The 25,896-nt window shown below is 47.7% G+C and overlaps 1 protein-coding gene across 1 annotated transcript in view; it reads right to left on the bottom strand.

Moving 5' to 3' along the window:
• Positions 1–24,536, bottom strand: part of MICAL3 (microtubule associated monooxygenase, calponin and LIM domain containing 3) — a 122,195-nt gene extending 97,659 nt beyond the window's left edge. Inside the window, 15 exon segments of the mRNA XM_033232996.1 lie at positions 1,295–1,357; positions 1,448–1,560; positions 3,174–3,370; positions 5,955–6,102; positions 8,277–8,373; positions 9,789–9,915; positions 10,749–10,864; positions 11,228–11,485; positions 14,253–14,353; positions 15,655–15,810; positions 16,692–16,793; positions 17,445–17,561; positions 19,432–19,639; positions 21,556–21,892; positions 24,525–24,536. Coding sequence (XP_033088887.1) covers positions 1,295–1,357; positions 1,448–1,560; positions 3,174–3,370; positions 5,955–6,102; positions 8,277–8,373; positions 9,789–9,915; positions 10,749–10,864; positions 11,228–11,485; positions 14,253–14,353; positions 15,655–15,810; positions 16,692–16,793; positions 17,445–17,561; positions 19,432–19,639; positions 21,556–21,819 — 2,067 coding nt within the window. The 5' untranslated portion in view covers positions 21,820–21,892; positions 24,525–24,536.
• Between the last annotated feature and the right edge of the window lie 1,360 nt (positions 24,537–25,896).

The raw sequence follows: 25,896 nt of genomic DNA, 5'->3' as shown, positions 1-25,896 counted from the left end.
CAAGCGGACAGCAAGTCTCAAGCTAGGGCCATATAAAGAGTACTGGGACCTGGCTGGGCATGGTGGCTCAGGCCTGTAATCCCAGCACTTTGGGAGGCCGAGGCGGGTGGATCACTTAAGTCAGGAGTTTGAGACCAGCCTGGTTAGCATGGTGAAACCCCATCTCTAGTAAAAATACAAAAATTAGCAGGACATGGTGGTGCACATCTGTAATCCCAGCTACTTGGGAGGCTGAGGCATGAGAATCGCTTGAACACTGGAGGTGGAGGCTGCAGTGAGCCGAGATTGCACCACTGCACTCCAGCCTGGGTAATAGAGCCAAACCCTGTCTCAAAATAAATAAATAAATAAGTAAATAATTTACAAAAATTAGCTGGGTGTGGTGGCACATACCTGTAATCCCAGCTACTTGGGAGGCTGAGGCAGGAGCACTGCTTGAACCCAAACCCAGGAAGTGGAGGTTGCAGTGAGCCCAGATCACGCCATTATACTCCAGCCTGGGCAACAAGCAAGACTCTGTCTCAAAAAAAAAAGAAAAAAAGAAAAGAGGCCGGGCGTGGTGGCTCAAGCCTGTAATCCCAGCACTTTGGGAGGCCAAGACGGGCGGATCACGAGGTCAGGAGATCGAGACCATCCTAGCTAACACAGTGAAACCCCGTCTCTACTAAAAAATACAAAAAACTAGCTGGGCAAGGTGGTGGGTGCCTGTAGTCCCAGCTACTCCAGAGGCTAAGGCAGGAGAATGGTGTAAACCCGGGAGGCGGAGCTTGCAGTGAGCTGAGATCCGGCCACTGCACTCCAGCCCGGGCGACAGAGCGAGACTCCATCTCAAAAAAAAAAGAAAAAAAGAAAAGAGGCCGGGCGTGGTGGCTCAAGCCTGTAATCCCAGCACTTTGGGAGGCCAAGACGGGCGGATCACGAGGTCAGGAGATCGAGACCATCCTAGCTAACACAGTGAAACCCCGTCTCTACTAAAAAATACAAAAAACTAGCTGGGCAAGGTGGTGGGTGCCTGTAGTCCCAGCTACTCCAGAGGCTAAGGCAGGAGAATGGTGTAAACCCGGGAGGCGGAGCTTGCAGTGAGCTGAGATCCGGCCACTGCACTCCAGCCCGGGCGACAGAGCGAGACTCCATCTCAAAAAAAAAAGAATAAAAGAAAAGAAAAAGCCCAGCAGAAATTCTCATAAAGGATGAATAGTAAAAGACCTGGCAATACCATTGTGGAAATGAAGGATTTTAACCAAAAAGGGCTATTCCACATGACCATTCTAGCAATTCCCCAAGTGAATCTCACCTCCTCTGATTGACTGGTCTTTCTCCTCTTCCCAGCACCATCCAAGTCCTTTTCCTTTTTATCCTGTACCAAGGGAGAAGGGAAACTGCATTATTCTAGCCACACATACCTTGCCATTAGCTTTGCAGCTGGTCGAGAGACTCCTGCACATACCTTGGGAGAACGCTTTCGAGAGATGGTCTGGCCAAGTTTGCTTAGGAAGGAGATAGGGGATCTGGTGCTGGCTATCAGGACTGCTTTCTCCTCAGCATTTAGGTCCAAGGTGTCTGGGAACAGAAACCAGAGATGTTCAAGCACAGCCCTTGAGGGCACTGCAAAATCCCGACCAAAACTACTCTCCCTTATGGATGGTTCGCAGAGCCTCAGAAAGGTCTAAAGGTTCACCAGCTATGACAACACGTGGCCTCAGCAGGAAACTCCATGGAGGAAATGCATACTTGGGTATGGACACTGAGCCTTCTTTTTTTCATCCACATCAACAAAAATGACTCTTCTTCCCAATCTACTTCAGTTACCAAAACCTGCACTTATGCTTTTCAGAAGTTAGAAGCTGGCTGTGATTGTTAGTTACAGCAGAGTACTGAAGGCTCGTTTTTGTGACAAAAATTTCAGGACACAGACAGACAGGGAGGGAGAGAGAAAAGCAGAGAGGCGATAAACTCAGGGTTCCTGGTTTTAGTGTATGGAGATGCCACACTCTGAGCTGCACACAGACAGGGGTGGCACTGAATGGGTACATCAGTGTTAGAGCTGTGGCTTTCTGTTGTAAGAATGGCACGGCTAACCAGGAAAAGCCACAGATCCCTACAAGAATACATGGGCTGGAAAGTACTGGAAGGTGGTAACACAAGTTTTTTGGATTTCAATGTTTCATTAATAACAACAGTAATTTTTAAAATAGTCATTAATTCATAGTAAATCACTAACATTTATTAAGTACTTCCACTGGCCGAACATCCTTCTTGGCACATCACAATGTAATTATACATATTATCCCCATTTTACACCCATTATCCCATTTTACAAGACAGGTTGACAGAAAGTGAGACACAGGAAAATTTAGTAACTTGCCTAAGGCCAAGAGTGGAAGCCTGGGATACTGTAAAGCCAGGTCAGACCCCACAGCCAACACTCTAGCCTCATGCTACACTTACTCTAAGCGACAATTAATGACAACAGGAATATTTTTTGTAGCACTATGAGAGTCTGAGGCAGCAAGCTGAGGGCCAAGCAAAGACTTTTGGGAAGTGCTAAGAGGCAGGAGTAGAAAGAAGCCAGAGAAGGCACAGTAACAGGAGAAAGAAGGGGGACAAGTGTGGTTCAGGATCACAGACATGGAGGAGACGAGAGAATTCCAAGAAAAGGGACATTGTTCTCTGGCGCCCAACAATGCAGAAAAGCAAGTGCGTGAGAGACGGGAACTGAGAAAAGAGTTAGGAGGTGGGAATCCTCCTCACTGGGGAACAGCTGCGGTAGTGCAGTATGAAGAGAAGCTGGATTATAACCTGTTACGAAGTTTGGGCCGTGCAGAAGCAGAGGCCACAAGCACAAACCACTTCTTCAAAAAGGCTGGCTCTGAGAGCACAAGCACTAGAAGGTGGTGGAGTCATGGAAAAAGACTTGGTACAGGAACGATTTCTGCATTTTTATAAATGCAGCAAGAAAGATTTGGGAAAGAATGAGGGATTGAGAACATACTACTAGAGAAGGGAAAAATAATGAAGCAAAGCTCCAGAGATTTCTCTGACAGCTAACTGGTAAAAACACAGAGTAACTTTGTGTTTGGTAGCACTGCTGCGGGACAGTCGAGAGGAAGGAAGGAATAGCCGGGCCACAGCACAGCAGCGGGGGCCGTGCAGCAGCTCCTCCCAGGCCTTACCACTAGAGGGGAGGGAGTCCTTAAACATCTCGTAGAACTGAGTCAGGTACATCACCATGGACAGCTTATCGGGCTCCCCCACGGAGGCCATTTCTTTGCCTGTCATGATGGGAGAAATGCCCAACTCCTTCTCAGCAATGTCAAAGGCCAGTTGGTTATTCTTCTCCACATTTTGCTCATCCAAAGAATCAAAATCTCTGAGAAACAGGACAAGGAAAACGTATCAAGACAGGCTGACTGTCCTTAAACAGAAACACGGTATCCTGGAGTCATCGTCCTTTCTGTTTTCAGCTAAAATCCAGGGTGCTGTGCATCATGGACATCTGAGGATAAACCTGTTTTACATCACCTCTTGTTCTTTTTCTTTTTACTAAGGAAAAGCAAAGTAACCTCAGGAAGTGATGAAAGGTTTACCCACCAAAGGAAAAATAAAGGGAGAAAGTCGAAAAACTACTCTCATTTTTCTGGTAACACAAATTTACTACTAAAATGTGAGCTTGAGAATAGGAACTGGCTGGGCACAGTGGTTCACACCTGTGATCCCAACACTTTGGAAGGGTGAGGCAGCAGAATTGCTTGAGCCCAGGAGCTCAATTTAAATTAAAAATTTAATTCAAATTAAAAATTAGCTAGGCATGGCGGCATGTGCCTATAGTCCTAGCTAAGTGGGAGGCTGAGGCAGGAGAATCACTTGAGCCTGCAAGTTCAAGGTTGCAATGAGCTATGACTGTGCCACTGCCCTCTATCCTGAGAAATACGGCGGGACCCTGTCTCTAAAAATAAAAATAAAAAATAATAGGAACTATCTTATCTTTAACATATTTTGATCCTTGCATATGGCCCGTCCATATTAAACTAATGTGAAAACATGATACATCTCTTATTTGGATCAGCTTACCCCTACAGGCCTGGGACTGTCACCCACCATGGCCCTTAGACCCGACGAGCTGTTAAGGTACTATATCAGCTCTGATAAATCTTAGCCTTCTCCTGGAGGGGAAATTCCAAAATCCTCCTCAAAAAATTTTTCCATTGCTAAGTTTCCTATTTAGATTAACGGCCATTTCCTACTGGGTTTAAGCCTCTTGCTTTTCAGAAGACTGATCACATTCTTCTTTACATGACTTCAGGCTAACCCAGCAGCCCTTATTCTGTGTTAACCTAGGACCCCACAGCATTTTCCACTTTCTCAAACTCCCCCTCACTGTAGGTTCAGCCTCTGAAACTATGACCCCACTGCTGCTGAACAGTGCCGCGCTGTCTCTGTGCTGCTTTGCCTTCCTAGAAGACGGTCCCCTAATCTTCTCCCGGTGCCCCTCCACCCCCACCTGCTAGGCTCCCTCAACCACTTCTGCCTGTTCCATTCGGAACAGAGCTGACTCACCTGCACATCCTCTGCCACTGATTACAATCTTTCCCAAGCTGCTCTTCCTTGCCCCACCCCCTTTCTTTGGCGGGAGTGAATAAGCCCTATTCTTACTTACTTGTTATCAACTTCTGGGTGAGCTAAGTGACAGGAGCAGCAGAGGTCACTTACCTCCATCCAAGCACACCAGAAATCCCCATTGGTAATCCACACTGCACAAGGCTATTTTTACCAGCTCTTGCCTCGTCAGTTTATAGCCATCATATAAATAGCAACTATATCTTGCAGGATTCTTTAAGCAATCATTAAACAAAACAAACAGAAACTGGCCTCTTAAGTGGACCTCATGATGGAAAGGACAGGAAATCAAAATAACGCAACATGCTCTGCTTCTGAATCCTTCTGTCTGGCTTCCATGGTAACAAATGCCGATGGGGGAACCTGAATGTGCTGGCCCCCACAGCTGACCTGGGGTCACCCTAAAGTGCTGATTCTGTAGACAGGTGAGTGGAGAATGGCCAAAGGAGATGTCACTGGGATAGGTGGGTAGGACAACAAAGTATGTCTGTAAAAAATGCAGTCTTTAACACAGAGAAAATACCAATGAACCATCATGAATTGGTTAAGTGTTCATGATGTTTTGCTTTGTTAGTAGTGACACATTTGCCTTGAGCTGGCCAAATGTTCTAGCCAGGTTTCCCTTGTGACCCACAGAATTTGAGAAATAGCTAGGTCGGGCGCGGTGGCTCACGCCTGTAATCCCAGCACTTTGGGAGGCCGAGGTGGGTGGATCACGAGGTCAGGAGATCGAGACCATCCTGGCTAACATGGAGAAACCCCGTCTCTACTAATACAAAAAATTAGCTGGGCGTGGTGGCGGGTGCCTGTAGTCCCAGTTACTCCAGAGGCTGAGGCAGGAGAATGGCATGAACCCGGGAGGTGGAGCTTGAAGTGAGCCGAGATGGCACCACTGCACTCCAGCTTGGAGGACAAAGCGAGACTCCGTCTCAAAAAAAAAAAAAAAAAAAAAAAAAAGATTTTGAGAGATAGCTGGCCGAAACGAAGAGTTCAATCGGGGTCAATAAACAGAGTTTTCCTCTGTGTGAAGCTAACAGGCCCAGGTGGGTGTCCAAACCAGTTTCTGACTTATCAGTGTTGTGATTTTTCAGACTCAGCTATAGGAGTGCAAAAGGGTTATTGAAAAAAAATAAAAATAAAAATCATTCTTGGGTTGAGCTATATAATACATGACATACAGAGTTTCAAATATAGTGAAATCAAAATCACTGCCTTCTAGAGAAAGTATCATACTATGAACCTCATTCTAGGAAAAAGGACAAAATGTTACTAGATAACAGAGTGGTGTGACATCCTTGGGGAATATTAAAAAAACACAAAGTTTGATCACAACTTACATCAGGTCCGGGCGGTATCTATGGATAATTGCACAAAGGGCCAAGCCACTTTTCCAAGACATGGTGAGATCTGTCACGTTTACCCCTGCATAGCCATCTGTCTGCCTCTGGCACCAACCCAGCAGTTTGCTTGAACGAGCTACAGACTCTAAAACAACAAAACACATTATTCTTGGAGGTGTGGTCACCTGGTAACGCTGACAGAGAATCCTCTTTGCAGGACACATGTCCACTTTGAAAAATTACTGAGGGTAGGGACAAAACAGTCAACACTAGTTTCCATTCAAAGAAAACAGGAATAAAGTTATGCAAATGGTATCATGACAGTGAATTCTAAGAAAAGAAACTACTAGTTTATTCAGACTCTAAGGTCAATGTCCACCCCGCAGCACCCTGAGGGACCACAGCCTGACAGCCGCAGCCCGCTGTCCCTGCGGCACTGAGGTGGAGGAGCGCCACCTACTGTGTGGCCAGCCTGACTTGCAGCAGCTCTGAGTTCCCAGGTAGTCACCGGCACCTGGCTGAGGAAGCCTTCCCCCTCCAAAGTAGCACTGGGAAAAGGAGAGGAGAAAAGGCTCCATCCTATAGGGTGGCACATTCAACCCAAAGCACCAGGCCCTGCCCCTGCACTTCCAAGGCACTGTGTAACTTGCCAAGAGAAGCCCTGCAGGGCTCTGCTGACAACACCGGGGCCCCAGATCAGACAGTCCCCGAAAGGAGCCTGGCACCTCGTACTATGAATTCTCAACCCTGAAAAACTGAATAGGCAAACACATGTGCTGGGATGCTTTTTACAGTTCATTGAAATGTCTTCTAAAACCTGAACAGCCTCTTTAAAAATCCTACTATTAATCACATCAGAAGAGCTCTGATACAGGCCATTCAAGAGAATCTATGAACTATTTATATCCAGAAAGTCTGTTCCCTCACCGAGGGCAACTGAAGTTTATACTAAGTCATTTAGTAATTTGTGAACACAAGATAAAAACCAAGTGTCATGAAAATCCTGTTTCATTTAGGTTTTTCACCGTGAAAATGTATTCTGCAATAACACATAAAACCACTTTCTGGTGCCATCTCTTGGCTCAGAAATGAGCTTTTACTCAGATCTGTCTCCTATGTGTATATCCAACCATCCAATATGTAATAGGCAACTTCAATATTCCAGGCTCTAAAATAAAAACAGTGAATAAAGATACACTCTCTGCTTTCAAAGAGAAGATGCTCCAGTGGAGAAAAATGCAAATGTTTCCGACTGCCTGCTGGTCCTCACATCCACCCTGGCATCCCAATGGCACATCAAATTCACAATGTCCAAATGACTCAACCCTCTCAGCCCTCCCTCTGCCTTGCCTACACTGATATAGCACCATCTACAAACACCCACCTCTTGCCCCACAAGGCGATCAGCTGGCCCTGCCCATCGATTTCACCTCCTTACCATTCTCTCTCACATAACCAACAATGGGAATGACCATCCACCAGAGGCCTGGCACTCATGATCACAATGTGAGGTAGACACTGCTGCCCCCACATCACAGACAGGGAAACCAAAGTTCAGAGCTATTCAATCACCTCTTCGAGGCCGCACAATTCACCAATGGCAAAGCTTGGCCTGGGACTCAGTTGCATCTGGCCCAAAGTCTGAGGTCTCCTCCACTACCTCCTCCCTTCTTCATCCTCAGCATCAGGGCCAGATCTGGGCCTTCACCACCTTCAGCCTGACCATGGCTATGTCTTTCGACCTGGTCTCCCTGCCTCTGGCACTTCCCTCCTCCATCCCCTCTCACGTGTGGCTGACCAGGTGTGCTCATGTCATTCTCTTTCAAAAAAGTCTTCAGGGCCTTCAATACGTACAAAATCTGGAGTGGTCCTCACCTGTCACTGAATCCTGGCAATGTTGCAGGACCCAGCCAAAGACTTCTTCCACAAAGTCTTCCCCCAAAACCTTAGCTCTCACACTCTCCTCTCTCCCCTCTGCCCAGCATCTGTATCTGGTTTCTCTCTATGCTCTCATAACACCTCAGGCCAAGGTAATTCTGTGTGATGGAGACCTGTCTTGTGCATTGCAGGATGTTTAGCAACATCCCTGGCTCCTGCCCACTCGAGGCCAGGAGTACCCACTCCCAATCATGACAATCAAAAATGTCCCCACACAACTACCAAGTATCCCCTGGAAGGCAAAATCACCCCTGGTTGAGAGCCACTGTCTCAGACAGTACTTCAGCCAAGGCCTCGGACCGCACCTTATGGCTCGGTGAATGAGAACAGACTTCTCTGAAGGGGCTGCCTGCATTTTAAAAAGCCACCGCCAGAACTCACCATTGCGAGTCAATTTGGGGGTGGTTCGGGAATTCACCAGGCTCTCCATTTCCAGGTGAATATCTTTTGTTTCGCCAGTATCATATAAATGGCGCACCTGGCAGAAATTTACAAAGTCAAACAGAAGGAATATCAAATATCAAGTAACAAATTCCTACCTAAGAGAAGAAAGGCTGAAAAGAAAGTCTGGGATAGCAGGCTGGGCAAAGTCCAGACAGAAGCTAGGATGATGACCTTTAAATCCTTTATGAAATAAGGTGGGGTTGAAGAAAAACAAATACATTTTAACTACGGGACTTTGGGCTACAAATCAGCTACACACAGGGCGGGGTGCGGTGGCTCACGAATATAATCCCTACACTTGGGGAGGCCGAGGACAGCAGACTGCTTAAGGCCAGGAGTTTGAGACCAGTCTGGGAAACACAGGGAGGCCTCGTCTCTACAAAAAACTTAAAAATTAGCTGTAGTCCCAGCTACCTGGGAGGCTGAAGTAGGAGCATCACTTGAGACCAGGAGGTCAAAGCTTCAGTGAGCCGAGATAGTGCCACCACACCCAGAGAGCCTGGGCAACAAAGCAAGACCCTGTCATAAAAAAAAAAAAAGAGAAAAAAATGAGTTACTCGGCCATGGAGGTCCCTCAAAGAGTCTTGGTTGGACTAATGACGGACGCTGCCTCTTAACAGAAGGCTCCCTCTAAGAGCCTCAGTTGGACTAATGACACTGCCTCTAACAGGAGGCCTAAAGGTGGAAACTTCAAGCAGAAGGTGAACAGAAAATTACATCAGGGGCTGGGCGCAGTGGGCAGATCACGAGGTCAGGAGTTCAAGACCAGCCTGACCAACACAGTGAAACCCGGTCTCTACTAAAAATGCAAAAATTAGCCAGGTGTGGTGGTGGGTGCCTGTAATCTCAGCTACTTGGGAGGCTGAGGCAGGAGAATTGCTTGAACCCAGGAAGCGGAGGCTGCAGTGAGCCAAGATCACGCCACCTTACTCCAACCTGGGTGACAGAGCCAGAGTCCGTCTCAAAAAAAAAAAAAAAAAATTACACTAGAACAAATTCTTTCAAGTGAACAAACTCTTTTGTCCTCACAATAATCCTTTGAGTAGTCAGGGATTATTATTCCCATTTTTCAGGTAAAGAAATTGAGGCTCAGAGAATGTAAGTCACGGGTGACTGGCAGCAACAACACAGGTGGAAGTTACCTCTCCTCACTACGGGGCGAGTGCTCTTCCCTACAATAAGAATTTGAATTAGGAAACGTGGCATAAAGGCCTGGATTCTTATCACATTTGATTTTCTCTAAGTCATTTAACAACTCTATGCCTTAGCTCTCAATCTGTTAATGCAAAATACTATCTACTTCTACCAATTCAGAGAGACATCTATCTGGATTACTAAAAAAGCATCCTTGTATGTGTGGTATTAATAGGTGCACGCATCTCAATAGAGCAGCATTCTCATCAGTCCTGCAGATGGGCCCAGATGTAAATGCTGACAGGAAGGTCTCACCTGGCTTGGCCGGAGGAAGTTGACGTTGATATTGGGATACCGAGTGACTGGGTCGATACTGTACTGGCTGAAGTTCTTACTCACATTCTCAGGGGTGGTCTGAGGCAGCAACCTATAAATACTTTCCCTGCAATAACACAGCAATATACTCTGAGTCGGGACCAGCACCACGAACATCTCCCTCTCGTTTCATGGTAATTCTGACAGCCCAGCAAGTCACCTGACATGCCCGACAAATCCTCATTCTTGACTAGTCTTCTTGGGCCCTACGTCAGCCCCTGCTCCCCACACCCACTCGCAGTGATCCCATGGGAACCGACCGGGTAAGAGCCGAGGAGAGAGAGCAGGCACAACACCGTCCGTGCCCACAGACGCTGCCTCCAACTCAAAAGGCCATACATTTACTCTTTTATTTTTTCAAGCATGCCAATATTTACTTCAATTTTAAAGATAATCAACACAAAAAAAGAATTATCACTGTATTTAGTCAGAATACCTTAAATAAGAGACAAAATAAAGTGGTATCAACTTCCAATTTCATCCGGGAAATCTTGTCTCACAATTATTCTGGTCAAGGCATTAGTTCCTTATCAGAAAGCAAATCACAGGATTTTTATTGCATTTGCAAAAATCTGCTTCAACATAACCCATTTAGGGGTTTGAGAAACATTTATAAGCAGTTTGGCATTTTTCCTCTGAATTCAAAGCTACTTTTAATTTCTTCTCTGTCAGTAAGAAATTTATCTTGGAAAGGAGTAAGAGAAGACTTAGTCCAGGAGACTCATCTTTAGGTTTCTATGATTTCATGAAATCCTATCTCGCCTTTCCTCTTTTCCACATGAAAACATCTTTAATTAAGAAAGCAGAAAGAGAAGGAAGAACTTGCACTCTGCCTGAAGAGTAAACCACTCCTTCTTCCCAGTTTTCTCATGAAAGGAACCCTGGATTACTTCCCATTACCTCTCTGCTAGCACTTCCAAAGGGCTTGTTCCTAGAGACCAACTTCGGACCATCCAGGCAGAGTCCATAGCAGCAAGAAAGCCCCGGGCTATTCCTGTTCCCATTGGCCAGAAAGGCTGTGAATAAGACATAAAACAAAGAATTAAAAAATAAAACACCTTTCAAAACAGGAAAAATAAACTAGGGAACAAAGAGTTTGCTGTTGACAGTAGCGTTTGGCAACTGTTTCAATAACAAACTGCTCTGCTTCCCCGACTGGTAGGGAGCAAGTCAAAAAAGGTGCAGAATTTCCATTCATACTTAATAAGCCTGGGCTCCCAGTGGCCTGTAGCGCTCCCCTACTTCCTGGTGTGACTCCCGCAGGGGGTTTACCTGTGCTGTACAACATTGCAGACGCTCATTCCAAGACCTAGGATGCCCAGATTCACTCCTAATTATTCCTGCCCCCACCACAGAGCGCTGCCATGCTTAGCACTCACCTCTAGGAGGCTGTCCCCGACCAGAGCCACTAGTAACTGGTGTCCATTTTGCTCCCGCACCAAGGCGGCGTTCTCGGAGGCATACATACAAGTGAAGTCAAACATGGCCACGTCGGGCTGCCCATAGTGATTGATGGCAAAATCCAGAGACGGCAGCTGCTGTTGGGTGGAGAAGTCTGCCGCCTCCCTGGCATAGCTGAGCAGAGCCTCCTGGTCCACATTTTCCCGGGAAAGCAGGAGCTCTGTGTCGGCGTAGTCCTGTCTCCAGAGAAAGAGGAGGGTAGGGATGGAGAAGCCCTGGCACGGGGCCAGAACCATCCTATATGACCCAGGGCCACAGCTTCTCCTTCCCCCTAAAGTGACTCCACATTCCAAAACCAAAACTTTCAAGCCTGTAATCCCAGCACGTTGGAAGGCCGAGACGGGTGGATCACGAGGTCAGGAGATCGAGACCTTCCTGGCTAACCTGGTGAAATCCCGTCTCTACTAAAAAAATACAAAAAAATTAGCCAGGCTTGGTGGCGGGCGCCTGCAGTCCCAGCTACTCGGGAGGCTGAGGCAGGAGAATGGCGTGAACCTGGGAGGCGGAGCTTGCAGTGAGCCGAGATCGTGCCACCGCACTCCAGCCTGGGCGACAGAGCAAGACTCCTTCTCAAAAAAAAAAAATAAAACAAAACAAAAAAATAAAACCAAAACTTTTATACCATTAAAAGGGGCAAGGGGAAAGGCAGCCAGGCACAATGGCCCACACCTGTAATCCCAGCACTTTGGGAGGCTGGGGCGGGCAGATCACTTGAGGACATGAGTTCGAGACCTGCCTGGTCAACATGGCGAAACCCCGTCTCTACTAAAAATATAAAAATCAGCCAGGCATGGTGACGTGTTCCGGTAACCTCAGCTACTTGGGAAGCTGAGGCAGGAGAATTGCTTGAGCCTGGGAGGCAGAGGTTGCAGTGAGCCAAGATAGCACCACTGCACTCCAGCCTGGGTGACACAGTAAGACTCCATCTCAAAAAAAAAAAGGGGGGGGGAGGATGGATTATTCCCAAGAGAACATAGACCTTGCTGCCTAAACACACAGTCATGGCTTTTCCATTTGCTTGGAATAATTACTATTCCTTTGATCTTATCCAATCTGCCTCAGGGTTGTTCTGAGTATCACGTATGTGACAGTACTTTGTGAACTGAAAGGGCATTTCATTATCTTCTGGGTAGTAAATGACTTTTGTCAAATGGGACCACATGAAACAGTCAGCCTTGCATAAATCATGACACCCAAAGGAAGAAACCAAAAAAGCTTGAGTGCCAAAAAGACATGGAGGTGGGAGCAATGGTAGTTCAGGAGGCTGGGAAGGAATATGTTGAAAATGAAACAGAGGGTTTCAAATAGTAAAATGAGACTCTGAAGGACTCCATAGAAACCCACAAACAAAGAAGAACAAAGGACTGAAAAACTCCTTTTCTGTTTTGGAGGTTCCTGGCACACTGAGCCAAGTCTTTATTCTCTGAAAGTGGGGCCTACGGTTTCTAAGTGGCCCTGATGGTCCTTTCAGCCACCACTACAAGATGTTAAAGCCAAAACACAAACACTCAGGTTGGTCCTAGAAAGACTGTTTGTTCAACACTAAGTAGCCACATGGGTTTAGCGTTTAACAGCATACACCGAAGGTATGGCCCCTGCCCTCTAAAAAAAAAAAAAAACACGAAGGCAAAGTAAACCAGGTCTTGGCATTCTAGACTGCTCCTATCGAATGCTGACCAATAACCACAGTTCTGCCTAGGTGGCAGATTTAAGTCTTCACCTTGTCTCAAGGTGTACGAACTGCTTCACTGGCTATTTCTTACTAACAGCAATATAACCCTGATGTAGTCCCAGATAACCAGCAAGACAATTTTAGAAAGCATCTAACTGGATATATCTTGCTTATGATTTTGGGAGAGTGGGCTGTATAAACAGCTTTGTCCTGGCTCTCCCTGAAGGCACACAGGATGGCAGTGCTGAGAAACAGCTCAAGGTTCCTGGGTAGAAAGAGGGAGCTCTCTGTCACTGGCACGTGCTCATCAGCTCACTCCCCTCTCTGCTGTCAGATAAGGTAGTACTGCAGCTCAGACTAAAGGGACTGCATTCACACCACCCTGCAAAGACAAAGGACTCCCTGAAGTTCAGCTGTGAGACTCTTGTGGGAACTGCACAGGCCTGAATCAGCACAACTGGTGTCTCTGCTTCCGTTCTTCTCATCACATGAGCTCAGTGATTCTCACGTTGAGACCAATGAGACCAGGCAAGACTTAAAAAACTCTCCTTCAGGGACCATCCACGTGGTGGTCTTCTGACTTCATATTTCAGCCCATCGTCTCGGGGCATGCCATGCAGTCACCTAGAAACAGCCTGAGCTGGACCTCGCTAGGATGGATGCTCAGACCTGTTCTGTGGTCATAAAGAGGCCTAAGTGTAGCCTGATCCTGTCAGTGCTGCCTGGACCTCTGAAAGCTGTCCCTGCAGTGACAAGAGAACCCTCATCAGGCTCCCATAAACACCAATTACTGCTTCTTGGTCAAACTCCCTTCCCTCTATCACTCTCCCTCCCGGAAGACAATTCTTCAACCAAGCAATCATCAGTCAGCTATGGAATTCACAATAACCAGAAACCCCATCACCTAACATTAAACTGAATGTTTATGCATGAAATGCCGCCTGAAACTCGCTCTCCAAGAATCCCGTGGTGAAGGAGGAGTGCGCTGGAGTATTACTGACAGAACACTGGTCACGTGTCAACAACTGTGAAAGCTGGATGGTGGGTACGTGAGGGTTCATTACACTATTCTCCCCCCATTTTTATTTACATTTGCAATCTGCCATAGTAAGAGTTGTTCACGCTAAACTGGAAAACATCAGGGGTTACCAGAAGATGCGTTCAGTACTCATTTTCATTCCCTTGTAGGAAAAACCCATCAGACAATTCTTTCTCTTGGTGATATTAACCACTTCAATAAGAAAGAGTTTTGAAGGAAATCCGTGGCTCACATGTAGTATCACTCCTTTGTCCAGCAAACTCTGCTTTTTGGCTGTCATAACGAAATAGTGTGTGTCATCTTTGTAGTAAACGATGTTCTCCAAGTCAATACCTAGGGCCAGAAGACAAACGTGTGCATGTAAGAGTTTGCTGAGATGAAGGTGCATCAGGGCAGCCTGAAGGTTACACACAGGCCTACAAAGACAAGGGCCTGAGGCTCTAGGCAGGGAAAGGTGTCTAAGCCCAGATTCTCACGTCCTGCATCATCAGTTCATGGAAATACTGGGAGCTTTGTTTCTCCGTATTCACTCAACACCTCAAACGATCCTAAAAACAATGACTGCTAGGAAACAGAACTGGAGGGACGGGAATAAAAACAAAACAAGCAAAAAAAAAAAAAAAAAAAGAGGCTAACCTCTAAAGAGGGCTTGGATTAGTTATCAGGTTAAGCCTCTCGGGACAGTCATCAAGGAAGCTGGAGGAATCTCCTAGATTCTTAAGAACAGGATAGACAACTTGATGCCTAGAAGCAGAGAGTGAACTACTGACTTTTTAATTCAATTAATCTAAAAAATAGATGTAGTGGAAAGAAATCAAGTTCTAGAAAACAAAAGAATGAAGGCACATTTAGCAAAATATCCACGTTGATCTATTCAAAACCTATCATACAACAATCTCACTGCTATCTGACACATGGTTTGTCTTCAAGCCTGAGCTGGAACTCAGGAAGAAGACTACATACTTAAAAGGCCTAAAGTCAGCTTCCCAACCAAACCAGGGAGCCACCAGCCAGCAGCTACACCAAGCAGCATGACTCAGCATCACAGCACAGGGCAGGCATTGGGAAGAACCAGTGGAGGCAGAAAGTACGCTTTAAAACAAATAAACAAACAAACAAACAAAAAAACTCAGGCTGGGTGTGGTGGCTCATGCTTGTAATCCCAGCACTTTGGGAGGCTGAGGCAGGTGGAGCCCAGGAGTTTGGGAGCAGCCTGGGCAACATGGCAAAACTCTGCCTCTACAAATAATATGAAAAATTAGACTCTTGCCTTTAGTCCCAGCTACTCAGGAGGCTGAGATAGGAGGATCACTTGAGCCCAGGAGTTCGAGGCTGCAGTAAGCCGAGATCACGCCACTGAACTCCAGCCTGGGCAACAGAGCGAGACCCCATCTCAAACCAAAAACAAAACTCAGAGCAGCCCAGTCACTGTGAGGAGGTTAAGAATACATGAGGAAGAGACAAGTTCTGCAGGAAACATTGCGCTAGGAACAAGGCACAGGAGTGAAAAGAGCGGGAGGGGCAGACGGTACAGGAGAGACACCGACGGCCACTCATCCCACCAACCCCCCAAGAAAAAGTCACCAGGGACTATTTAAGTTTCTATCCTAGGCTCCGGAGACATCAACACCAACCTGTGGCTTCCCTCAGTTCCTGGAAAAATTTTTGGTTGAATATAAAAGCCACACCACTGATCTCTTCCACTTTAGCTTCTGCTGTTGTATTTCGGTTGATAAAATTTGCGGTGATGGCGATGGCCAGTTTGCCACGGAATTCTTTCCGACGAAACCCTGGAGGGAGGTGATAAATCGTTGGCTAGAGAAGGAAGATCACTTCAAATGAAAGTGGGGGTGCTGATAAAGACATCAGGGAAAGCTGGGGATGAGAACTGATGGGAAAGTTAGGGCAGCTCTTCTGCAGATGAAAACAAGGTATTTACCTACCCAGGAATATGAAAATTCAGGAAAGAAGTCAAAGTCTCCGTTAACAAACAATTTGAAATCTGACTGGCCAGAATATTACTTAGTACCAGGAATTCAGGAATTCCTCTTTAAAAAAGGGATGCGTCGGGGGAGCACCTGCTTATTAATATGTAGATTAAGTCCTACAGGTGCCAACCACTCAAGGTATGGCTGGTCTCCTAGTGCCCCAGCAAGAGTGCCCTGTAAGCAGCAGCCTGGGCGAGGTGAGGTGGTTCACGCCTGTAATCCCAACACTTTGGAAGGCCAAGGCGGGCAGACTGCTTGAGCCAAGGAGTTTGAGACCAGCCTAGGCAACACGGCGAAAACCCAATCTCTACAAAAAACATAAAAATTAGCTGGATATGGTGGCACGCACCTATAGTCCGACCTACTGAGGAGGCTGAGATAGGAGGATCCCTTGAGACCAGGCAGATCGAGGCTGCAGTGAACGTGCTCATACTACTGCACTCCAGCCTGGGCAAAAGAACGAGACCCTGTCTCAAAAATGAAATAATTAAATAAAATAAAAGCAGCAGCCTGAGTGCCAGCTGGCTAGAGGAAGGCATGACCTGCCATTCCATGAGGGCAGGAAGCACACATTCAGGCTCTCAAAAGAGAGGACCCTGGTCACACACAGTCTCACCCCAGGGGCAGGACAGCATCTGCTTTCCCCTCTGCTATGAGTCAGGCAGAGGGGCACAGACCAATACCTTCCAAGGTGTTCCTCCGACCATCCCCACCGATGATCACTTCAAATTCATACTCTGACACAGGATGAGTCTTGGGGTGCACCAGTGCCCGCCAGCCTATCCCTGTGGACCAAAACCAAATAAATGGGGGTCACCACCCAGACCACATTCACAGCCAGGACCATCTCTAGATACCCAGTCATGTGAACTGCACAAAACCCTGGGCCAAAAACACTATGTGTAGAAGCAGTGGAGACAGAGGCTGGGCGCGGTGGCTCACGCCTCTAATCCCAGCACTTTGGGAGGTAGAGGCTGGCAGACTACTTGAGGCCAGGAGTTCAAGACCACCCTGGCTAGCATGGTGAAACCCTGTCTCTACTAAATATACAAAAATTAGCCAGGCGTGGTGGCATGTGCCTGTAATCCCAGCTACTCTGGAGACCTAGGCAGGAGAACTGCTCAGAGGTCACAGTGAGCCAAGACTGAGCTACTGCACTCCAGGCTGGGCGACAGAGTGAGACTCTCGTCTTAAAAAGAAAAAGGAGTGGGGATAAACTACAGAAGGAAAGAAGTCTTGCAGATGGCCCACGAGGCCCTTGCCACCACATATGCGCCTGCGACATCGAAGGCTGCATCCAGGCCACGTCCCCACAGGCACAGGCTTTGGCTACCTCTGGAGCAGCCCTCAGGGGCCTTTGGTTTGCTCCCTCAATCTCATCTTCCTCACCCATCAACACCCTCTCACGCCTTCTTCACTCCTCCAGTATAACTTACGTTCATTCTCTTGGTCCTCAGGAGGCTGTATAAGTCCTTGGAATTCCACATTGACATGGATTTCAATGCCTAGGATCAAGGCTACTTTCAAAAGTATTAGTTGGAGCTGACGGATACCTGGGAGAAAACAGAGATGGTGTTGGTGGGAACACATGGGAGAAGGGGGTACCCATCCGTGTCGCGGCTCAGGCTCCCACCCCACCACCCACCCTCCCTTCATTCAGATTCCCAAAGCCTGCTGTAGCAGGAGACATTCCGAAGCCACGCTCCGTAACTTCTTCCTTTAAGGCAAATATAACCCAGTGGAAAAGATGTTCTAGAGCAACACACAGGACACTCCTACCTCTTGGGTTCAGTGTTCTAAACAATCAAAAGCTTGGAGACAACACGGGATTGTGGCCTACAGGAGATCCCTTTCCATCTTCCCAATTCGGGGCTGCCATATTGGTGGCATCTCTGATCCTGCTAGGTCAGGAGGCAGAGGTGCACCCACAGCGTACAGTCCACAGTCAGATGCAGAGCTGCTGCATGACCTCCCCGCCCACGGGCGTCTCTTTCAGCCCATTCTCTGGTTGATCATCACACATTCTTACAAGGCAAGAAGGGAAATCGTAATCCAACCCGATCCTCCTCCCATTCCCCCTGCCACTCCTGGTCTACAGCTATGGACACTGAGGCCAGAATGACTGACAATCTTGCTTATTATCTTAGTGAGACTGATTGATTTATTCGACGTCCATGAGCACCTGTAGGCACCAGACATGGCAGGGCCTTAAGGTGGAGAGATGAAGATCCAGGCTCTGGTAGAAGACCCTCTCATCCCTAAGATGAATCTTGCCACAAATAAGGCAGACAAATCCACTAAGTTAATGACCCTTGGTCCTCTCTTAAGACCAAACTTAACTGGGTCTAATGTGCCAGGAGCAATGCAAACCCTCCTCACGCCATCTTGGTTGTTCTCTCCAGTTTACCACAGCCACCACCCTTCTGAGTCCCACTCCCAAAGACTTCTTAAACTCTGCACTAGCACAGTATTTTTGCAGAGAACTGTGGGTTCCAAGATGCTTTATAAACTACAGCCAACAGATGGGCACAGCGCTTCCTCTGCCAGTGGCATGTGGTGACTGCCAGCCAGCGTCTGATAAATTGGCACAGCTGCTGCAAACAGCAAAAGGTTCCATGACTGAATGTGTTTACAGGACACATCTGGAGAAGCTCAGAACAAAGGCTCCTTGATAAAGCTTTCCTGAAAGCATTAATGATAATCAATAAAAAGCCTTCAGTTTCATAACGCACACTGTCTGTTCGAATTGCTTTTCTGGGCACTTACAGTCAAACACCGCTGATTGCATTAACTTGTATTCATACCCTGTCGGATGTCAGAAAAGCACAGCCCCGGGCTGAGCTTGGAGGTGAGAAAAGTACAGCAAGGGCTTGCAGACCACACAAGAACCACCTAACCAGAGGGATGCCATTATCCCCTTGCCATTAGTGGCCCGGCCAGGGCTCTGCTCCTTCTGCAAGCGTGGCTTCCCCCAGGACTCTGTCCCCACAGCACTTTGTTCTTACATTAGGAGAGCATGTATCAGGTCACAGCACAGACAGCTGCATGCCTGTGTACTTCTGCCACTGCAAGAAGGACCACCAGAGGGTCTGGGCCAAAACTGGTCATCGTTTCCCCAGTGCCCATCCCGCAAACTGCAAGAGCTCAGTAAGAGTCCAAGACCTAACTTAGAAATCCTCAGGTCAAACCCCACAATTTCACAGGTTACCGATACGCTCACATTTAAGAGTCCTAAATTAAAGAACCACTGCACAGCAGGTGTTTTTACTTCAAGATGAGTGCACTTACTACAAGAAAGACAGCAATGAGATTAGAAGAAATTGGGCAGCATATGAATTCCTCAGCTAATCCACCTATCTCTTTCTAATGAACACGTGTGCGAGGGGTAGGGTGGAACCTTACAGGAAAGCTAGTTTTACTTACTGATATGGTCGATGGCTCCGGCACAGAACTTGCCATAGAACTTCTTGGCACCCAGACCTCGTAGATCATGTATGGTGAACGGCCAGAGATGCAAGACGTTGTTGCGGGAGAAGGCATCTCGTTTCTCAATAACAACCACCTTGGCCCCCAGTAAGGATAAGTCGATGGCTGTACGGAGACCACAGGGGCCAGCCCCAATGATGAGACACTGAAAAACACAGCTACTTTCAGGGCAGGCAGCACTTCCAACAAACAATTCTAAAGAAGTCTCATGATCGTATGATCATCACTCCCTAAAGCCCTGAAATACGGCTATTCTCCCCACTGCCAAGAAACCTTCACACCTATGTGGGTCACAGCAGAACACCTGCCATGGCTGAAGAGAAGAGCTAGTGATCACCACGAATGGAGAAGACAGAACCAACAGTGCTAGACACAAGCCCAGCACCTGTTCACCTTGGCCAGCCTGGAAGGCCCTTGATCTGCAGCATATTTAAGTGGCCATCATCTCAACAAACGATATGAAAATCAAATGCAATCTTACATCAACAGGAGAGGACCATTTGGAAGGTTTCTAGGTCAGGCAGATTTCTGTCCAAAGAGATACAGAGTCCTACGTACACAATCTCAAGCCTGCTGGAATGAGTCTACCACACACATGATTCCCAGGAAGCAATTTTCAAGACAAAGTTTTATGTGCTGAAAAGAGTTCCAAAATCCCCACTTCTAGATTGAAAGTCCAGGAATACGATCTTGAAAATCCACACTCCAGAGAAGTACACAGCAGGAGACTGGACACATATCTGAGGTAGTTTGCTCTGTGTGTGCGGAAGGAAAACGTGCAATGCTTTTGGCTTTGTTTTTGTTGTTGTTGTTTTTTTTTTTTTTTTTTTTTTTCCCGAGACGGAGTCTCGCTTTGTCACCCAAGCTGGAGTGCACTGGCCAGATCTCAGCTCACTGCAAGCTCCACCTCCCGGGTTCAGGCCATTCTCCTGCCTCAGCCTCCCGAGTAGCTGGGACTACAGGCGCCCGCCACCTCGCCCGGCTAGTTTTTTGTATTTTTTAGTAGAGACGGGGTTTCACCATGTTAGCCAGGATGGTCTCGATCTCCTGACCTTGTGATCCGTCCGCCTCGGCCTCCCAAAGTGCTGGGATTACAGGCTTGAGCCACCGTGCCCGGCCTGGCTTTGTTTTTGTTTTGCTCTTAGTAGAGTCCAGTATTCACTCATGAATGTCACACCTTCACAGTTCTTGAATTTTGCTGATGAATATCTACCCCAATGCAAATCCACTGGGGGTGGGGCTCTAGGTATCCCCTATTGCACAAATTAAAGCTCGTGAAACATAGCCATGAAGTCATCTGCAAATTTGTGTCCCTGCTAGCTTGTTCCAAACTTCTCACATTAGGTGTTCTTCTAAGGAGGGAAGTAGGAAATGTATCTCTCCAAAGCCGCTTCCTTGCAGCTATCCCAACAAAGGCAAGTGCGTAACTCAGGTCTTTGCCTGGGCCTACCTGCTTCGTGGAAACCCTATTTCTCCACGTGGTGAAGAAAGAAACAGAAATACTTTGGTTCACAAAGTCGTTGCTTATGAATCAAAACAGACCTTTGGAACATGGATGGGAAGAGGTCGGAAGCTCGTGGCAAATCCCAAGTTGGCAAATAGCATACCTTACCAGTTACTGAGTATGGAATGATGACTTTGGAAAGAGGACATGCCAAGAACCCCAAAGCTGTGTTCAGATAGGATACCAGCAGGGCTTGGCTACGTCCCTGCTAAGTGACCTGCATCCTCCGAACCACATGAGGTTCAAAAGAGAGCTTTGGCAAAATAAACAGTTCCCATGCCACTTGGCTTTGGTTGTTCTTAAATACTTGAAACTTTGAATGTTCAATATGTAAATACATGAAATACGCTTAAAATAGGGTCTGGGTCATGAACACACAAAAAGAGGTAAGAGATCCACAAAGTTTCAACAGGGTCGAAGCTTGATTTCCTGTGCTAGGTTGTGGCTAGACTTTGTGTGGTTCTCACTCAGCCTACCTCTAACTCAATCCTCCTCTTTGGCACCTGGATGAATCCTCATGTCAGTGACCCCCAGGGCCCAACAGGACCAAAGCTTACCTTGGTGTTGGTGCATGCTTTTCCCTTTTTGTAGTCTTTGTGACTGCCCCGTTTGTCCAACTTTGCCCAGAGGGCTTTGGCCTTCCAGTAGTTAAGCTTGGACTTGAGCTTGTGATAGAAGGAGCGGTAGTCTTTTGGCTTCAGTTCCAGGTGGTCACAGAGTTCCTGGAAGGCCTTGAGGGTTCCCTTGCAGGTGGTGGCCTGGACAAACCGGTCAAAGAGGACATGAGCTGGGTTCATGGTCTCATGCTTCCTCTCCTCCATGCTGCCTCACTCTCAGCACTCCCAGAGGGGGCGGTGGGATGGCTGTGGGTCCACCTGACACTGTCACGTTAATCTGACAAAAAGAAAAAGACGGTCAGTATTTCTCTGTCTACAAACATTCTCCAGGAGACATACTCCTCTTCAAAGCAGAGTTCTCAAGTGTCGCAGTCATCCATCCGCAAGTATGGACTGCACACCTGCAATACTCCAGGCACTACAAGACACTGGGGCTGGAAAGGTGAGCAGGATGGTTTTTGCTCTCAAGGATCTGATAGTCTAGGAGATGAGGCAGACACAGACACAGAATGTCTTGATGGACTGTACCAAGTGCCACTAAAGAGGGAGACACAAGGGGAGCTGGGAAACAAGAGAAAGAGGATCTAAGTCACTATTGGTGGTGAAGCGGGAGTCCCCACGGAAGGTGAGCCTCTGAAAGGTGACAGCTGAGTCTCTCAGCATAAATGTTAGCCAGGCAGGGAAGAGGTGCAGGACATGGGAAAGTGACACAGGCAGGCCTGAGTGACTCATAGGGATCAAAGAGGCAAGGATGACTCCCAGGTTTCCAGCTTAGGCCCCAGATTAAACGGAGACATCAGGCCAATGGATTAAAAATAGAAGCACTCCTTGGTGCCGGTGGAGCAGCGAGCCACCTTCCCCACCTGCACCCACCGGCTCCTGTGAGTCTGCGGAATCGTTTTGGCGTCACATCTGGTGAATCCTCGCCACTGGAACTGTATTGAGAGGCAAAAGGACAAAGGACAAAACTAGAGAGTGGAGAGTGGGTCAGGGTGGCGAGGCAAGCGTGACCACAGGGCTGAGCCCACACAGCCAGACCTCAGCGGCATGACCCCGCTCACAACCCAGGGTGAGCACTGTCACACGAACCCTTGGTTTCCCTGTGTGTAAGGCAAGTAGGTTAGACAGCACCCTAAGACTCTTCACTTCTGAAGTTCTCCAAGGCTACTGCTGAGAAATCCACATGCCCACAGCACTTGTTCCTGGTGCTCACGTCACAACGGTCCAGCACAGGCACATCACCAATTTACCACGAGGCTGACCAACACAACTGGACTGGACTTTGCTCTAAAGATGTACCCTTGGGGTTGGGCGCAGACAGAGGAAGGGAGTGATTGATGCACTGTGTTCAGGAGGCATGTAGAAGCAAGAAACTGCCCACTATTCAGCTGCAGGTGCTGCTGAAACTAACTCTCGGAAGATAGGCGCCATGTTCCAGAATGACACAGAAGAGGCCCTGAAGCTCTCACTTTGGGTAAGACACTGAGCAGCAGTGTGAAGGAGAAATGACATGCCACTTCTCTCTGCACCTCACCATGGTATCATGGGATTAAACCAAACCAAATGAGATGCACCTTAAGTTTCATGAGAGAAAGTCATAACTAAATACGAGGAACTGCCCTCTCCACCTTATGTTTTCTATGTCAACAGACACAACACTCATCACATAATGTGGAGGATACACTGCAGACAGAACATACCGGCTCAGCTGTTCGCTTCAAATATGTCACGTACTCAACAACCGCTCTTGGCTCTAGATATTAAAAACTACACTGTTGGCCCAGTGCGGTGGCTCATGCTTGTAATCCCAGCACTTTGGGAGGCCAAGGCGGGTGAATCACTTGAGGTCAGGAGTTCAAGACCAGCCTGGCCAACATGATGAAACCCTATCTCTACCAAAAAATACAAGAATTAGCAAGGCAGGGTGGCACATGCCTGTAATCCCAGCTACTCAGGAGGCTGAGGCATGAGAATTGCTTGAATTCGGGAGGCAGAGGTTGCAGTGAGCTGAGATTGTGCCACTGCACTCCAGCCTCAGCGACAGCGTAAGACCCTGTCTCAAAAACAAAACAAAACAGGCCGGGTGCGGTGGCTCAAGCCTGTAATCCCAGCACTTTGGGAGGCCGAGGCGGGCGGATCACGAGGTCAGGAGATCGAGACCATCCTGGCTAACACGGTGAAACCCCGTCTCTACTAAAAAATACAAAAAAAAACTAGCCGGGCGAGGTGGCGGGCGCCTGTAGTCCCAGCTACTCGGGAGCCTGAGGCAGGAGAATGGCGTAAACCTGGGAGGCGGAGCTTGCAGTGAGCTGAGATCCGGCCACTGCACTCCAGCCCGGGCGACAGAGCAAGACTCCGTCTCAAAAACAAAAACAAAAACAAAAACAAAAACAAAACAAAACAAAACAAAATCCAGAAAAAACAATACACTGTTAACACATATAGCTTCTTCCAATAGCCACATGGCCAAGAGGCCAGCAAGAAATGGAGCTAACTGGAATTAACATTCAGTTTCCCCCAAAAAGAAAGGTTTTATTCTAGGTAGCAGAAAGATAAATACTTTACAGTTCCTAAAAAGGGCCCATTGTTTCTCTTACAAGTCAAGGCTTATCTTAGAAATGTCAGAAAGTCAAAAGATGGCTTGTAGGGCAGGAAAGAGCAGATGTGCTTATGTGAAGGCACGAGAAACGGTGACTGGAAACAAAGGTCCCGCAGCATTTTCTACATCAGGGGCCCTCTTTGTCTCCTGACCTCTTTGTGGGGACTTTGGAGGCTTCACCCGCTCTTTGAGAAGCACACAGCACGGCACAATCCGGACCCTGTCTGTATGCCCTGCCTGCCTTCACAGTCAACCTAAACACCAGAGTCACAGTGTTTGGTAAGCTTTGCATACACTGGGTCTCATCCACCTCTACCTCATGTCAAAGAAGAAAATGACTTTTCTTTGTTCCTAAACAGTAGCCCCTTTCGACTCCTTGCCAGGATTCAGAGCGCTCAGAAACACGACATTCTTGCTGAAGTCAAGACATTAAAGATCCTGCAACCCATAATTCTAAAACCCTTCCTGTCATAGCGCCTGCCTTGGCTTATATCTCCCCTGAAAGAGGGTCTTGGGCACTTATTTCCCAAGAAGAGTTCTTCCACGTGAGCTAACAACCCCTTGGTTAGCTGTAACCCACTCAGTTTGAAATAATTCACTTCCGAAGAGCTGCTAACCACCATAAAGAATTTCCAAATCAAACCCCACTACAGAGGAACGCCTTCACTAATAACTGTCCCCAATCCTTCTGCTAGTGAAAAACACTTAAATTAACAGATGTCAGCCACAGCTCCCAGAGAGCTGCAGAGCCAACCAGCAGGCAAGTATTAAGTCTCTGGCCGAAGAGATTTCGACCTGCAGGGCACTGGGGACAACAGATGAACAGAGGCAGGCTGGCTCCTGGAACAATGTGACCGGCACCCAAGGTAAGACAACACAAGATGAATTCCCTTGGGCTGCCTCACTTTTCCTGCTTTGCGGCTGAATGACTGCAGCGCAAAGATTCCTCCAGAGTGTGACAGCATTGCTCTGTGGCTCTGCTGGGCTGGGCCTGTCTCACTCTGCAAGGGGCTTACCCAGCATTCTCACTGGCTCTGACAACAGCCGGGAAGCAGGGCTATTCCTGTTACCGCCCCCATTTCCCTCATTCCTGAAGGTCAAAGCCTGATCATGCTCCTCCTGGCCTGTCCTGCACCACCCTGCGTACAGTTCATAATCACAGGAACCTGGAGACCAGGAAACCTGGCAGGAAGGTGCCAGAAATCCCAGCAACTGAAAAGCCAAGGTGTGCAAGGAAAGGGTAGAGGAAGTGCGGAGCCGGGCTGGGGGGTGCGGGGAGGAAGAGGAGGTGATGCCAGGTTTCCAGGCATCTGTGAGTCTCTGCCAGCTGACTCCAGCCTGCATGTTTTGTCCGCGGCAGCTGACTGCTGACTCAGAAGCCCCACATGGGCCTTGTCTGTGGAGGGCGGCACTGCAGGGACGGCTTCTGAGCACATGCAGGACCCGGGTATGTTTCTATTTACAACAAGAGTTGCAGGTTGTCACTGACTTCTAGCTGGCTATGAGAACATGCAAATCCCTAGTTCTTAGAAGAGGTAGCTGGATATTTCTGGGGGAGTAGAAAGGAGAATCATCTTTAAAAACAGAAAAAGGAAAAAACAAAACAACAAAATACGAATGACACTTCGAGAGTATGGCATCAGAGTGAAGCTTAGTTTTCTCCCTAACCAATGCACCATGAA

Source organism: Trachypithecus francoisi, unplaced genomic scaffold, assembly GCF_009764315.1.
Source record: "Trachypithecus francoisi isolate TF-2019V2 unplaced genomic scaffold, Tfra_2.0 Lachesis_group14, whole genome shotgun sequence".
NCBI classification, from domain to species: Eukaryota; Metazoa; Chordata; class Mammalia; order Primates; family Cercopithecidae; genus Trachypithecus; species Trachypithecus francoisi.
This window is presented reverse-complemented; position numbering and strand designations above follow the sequence as displayed.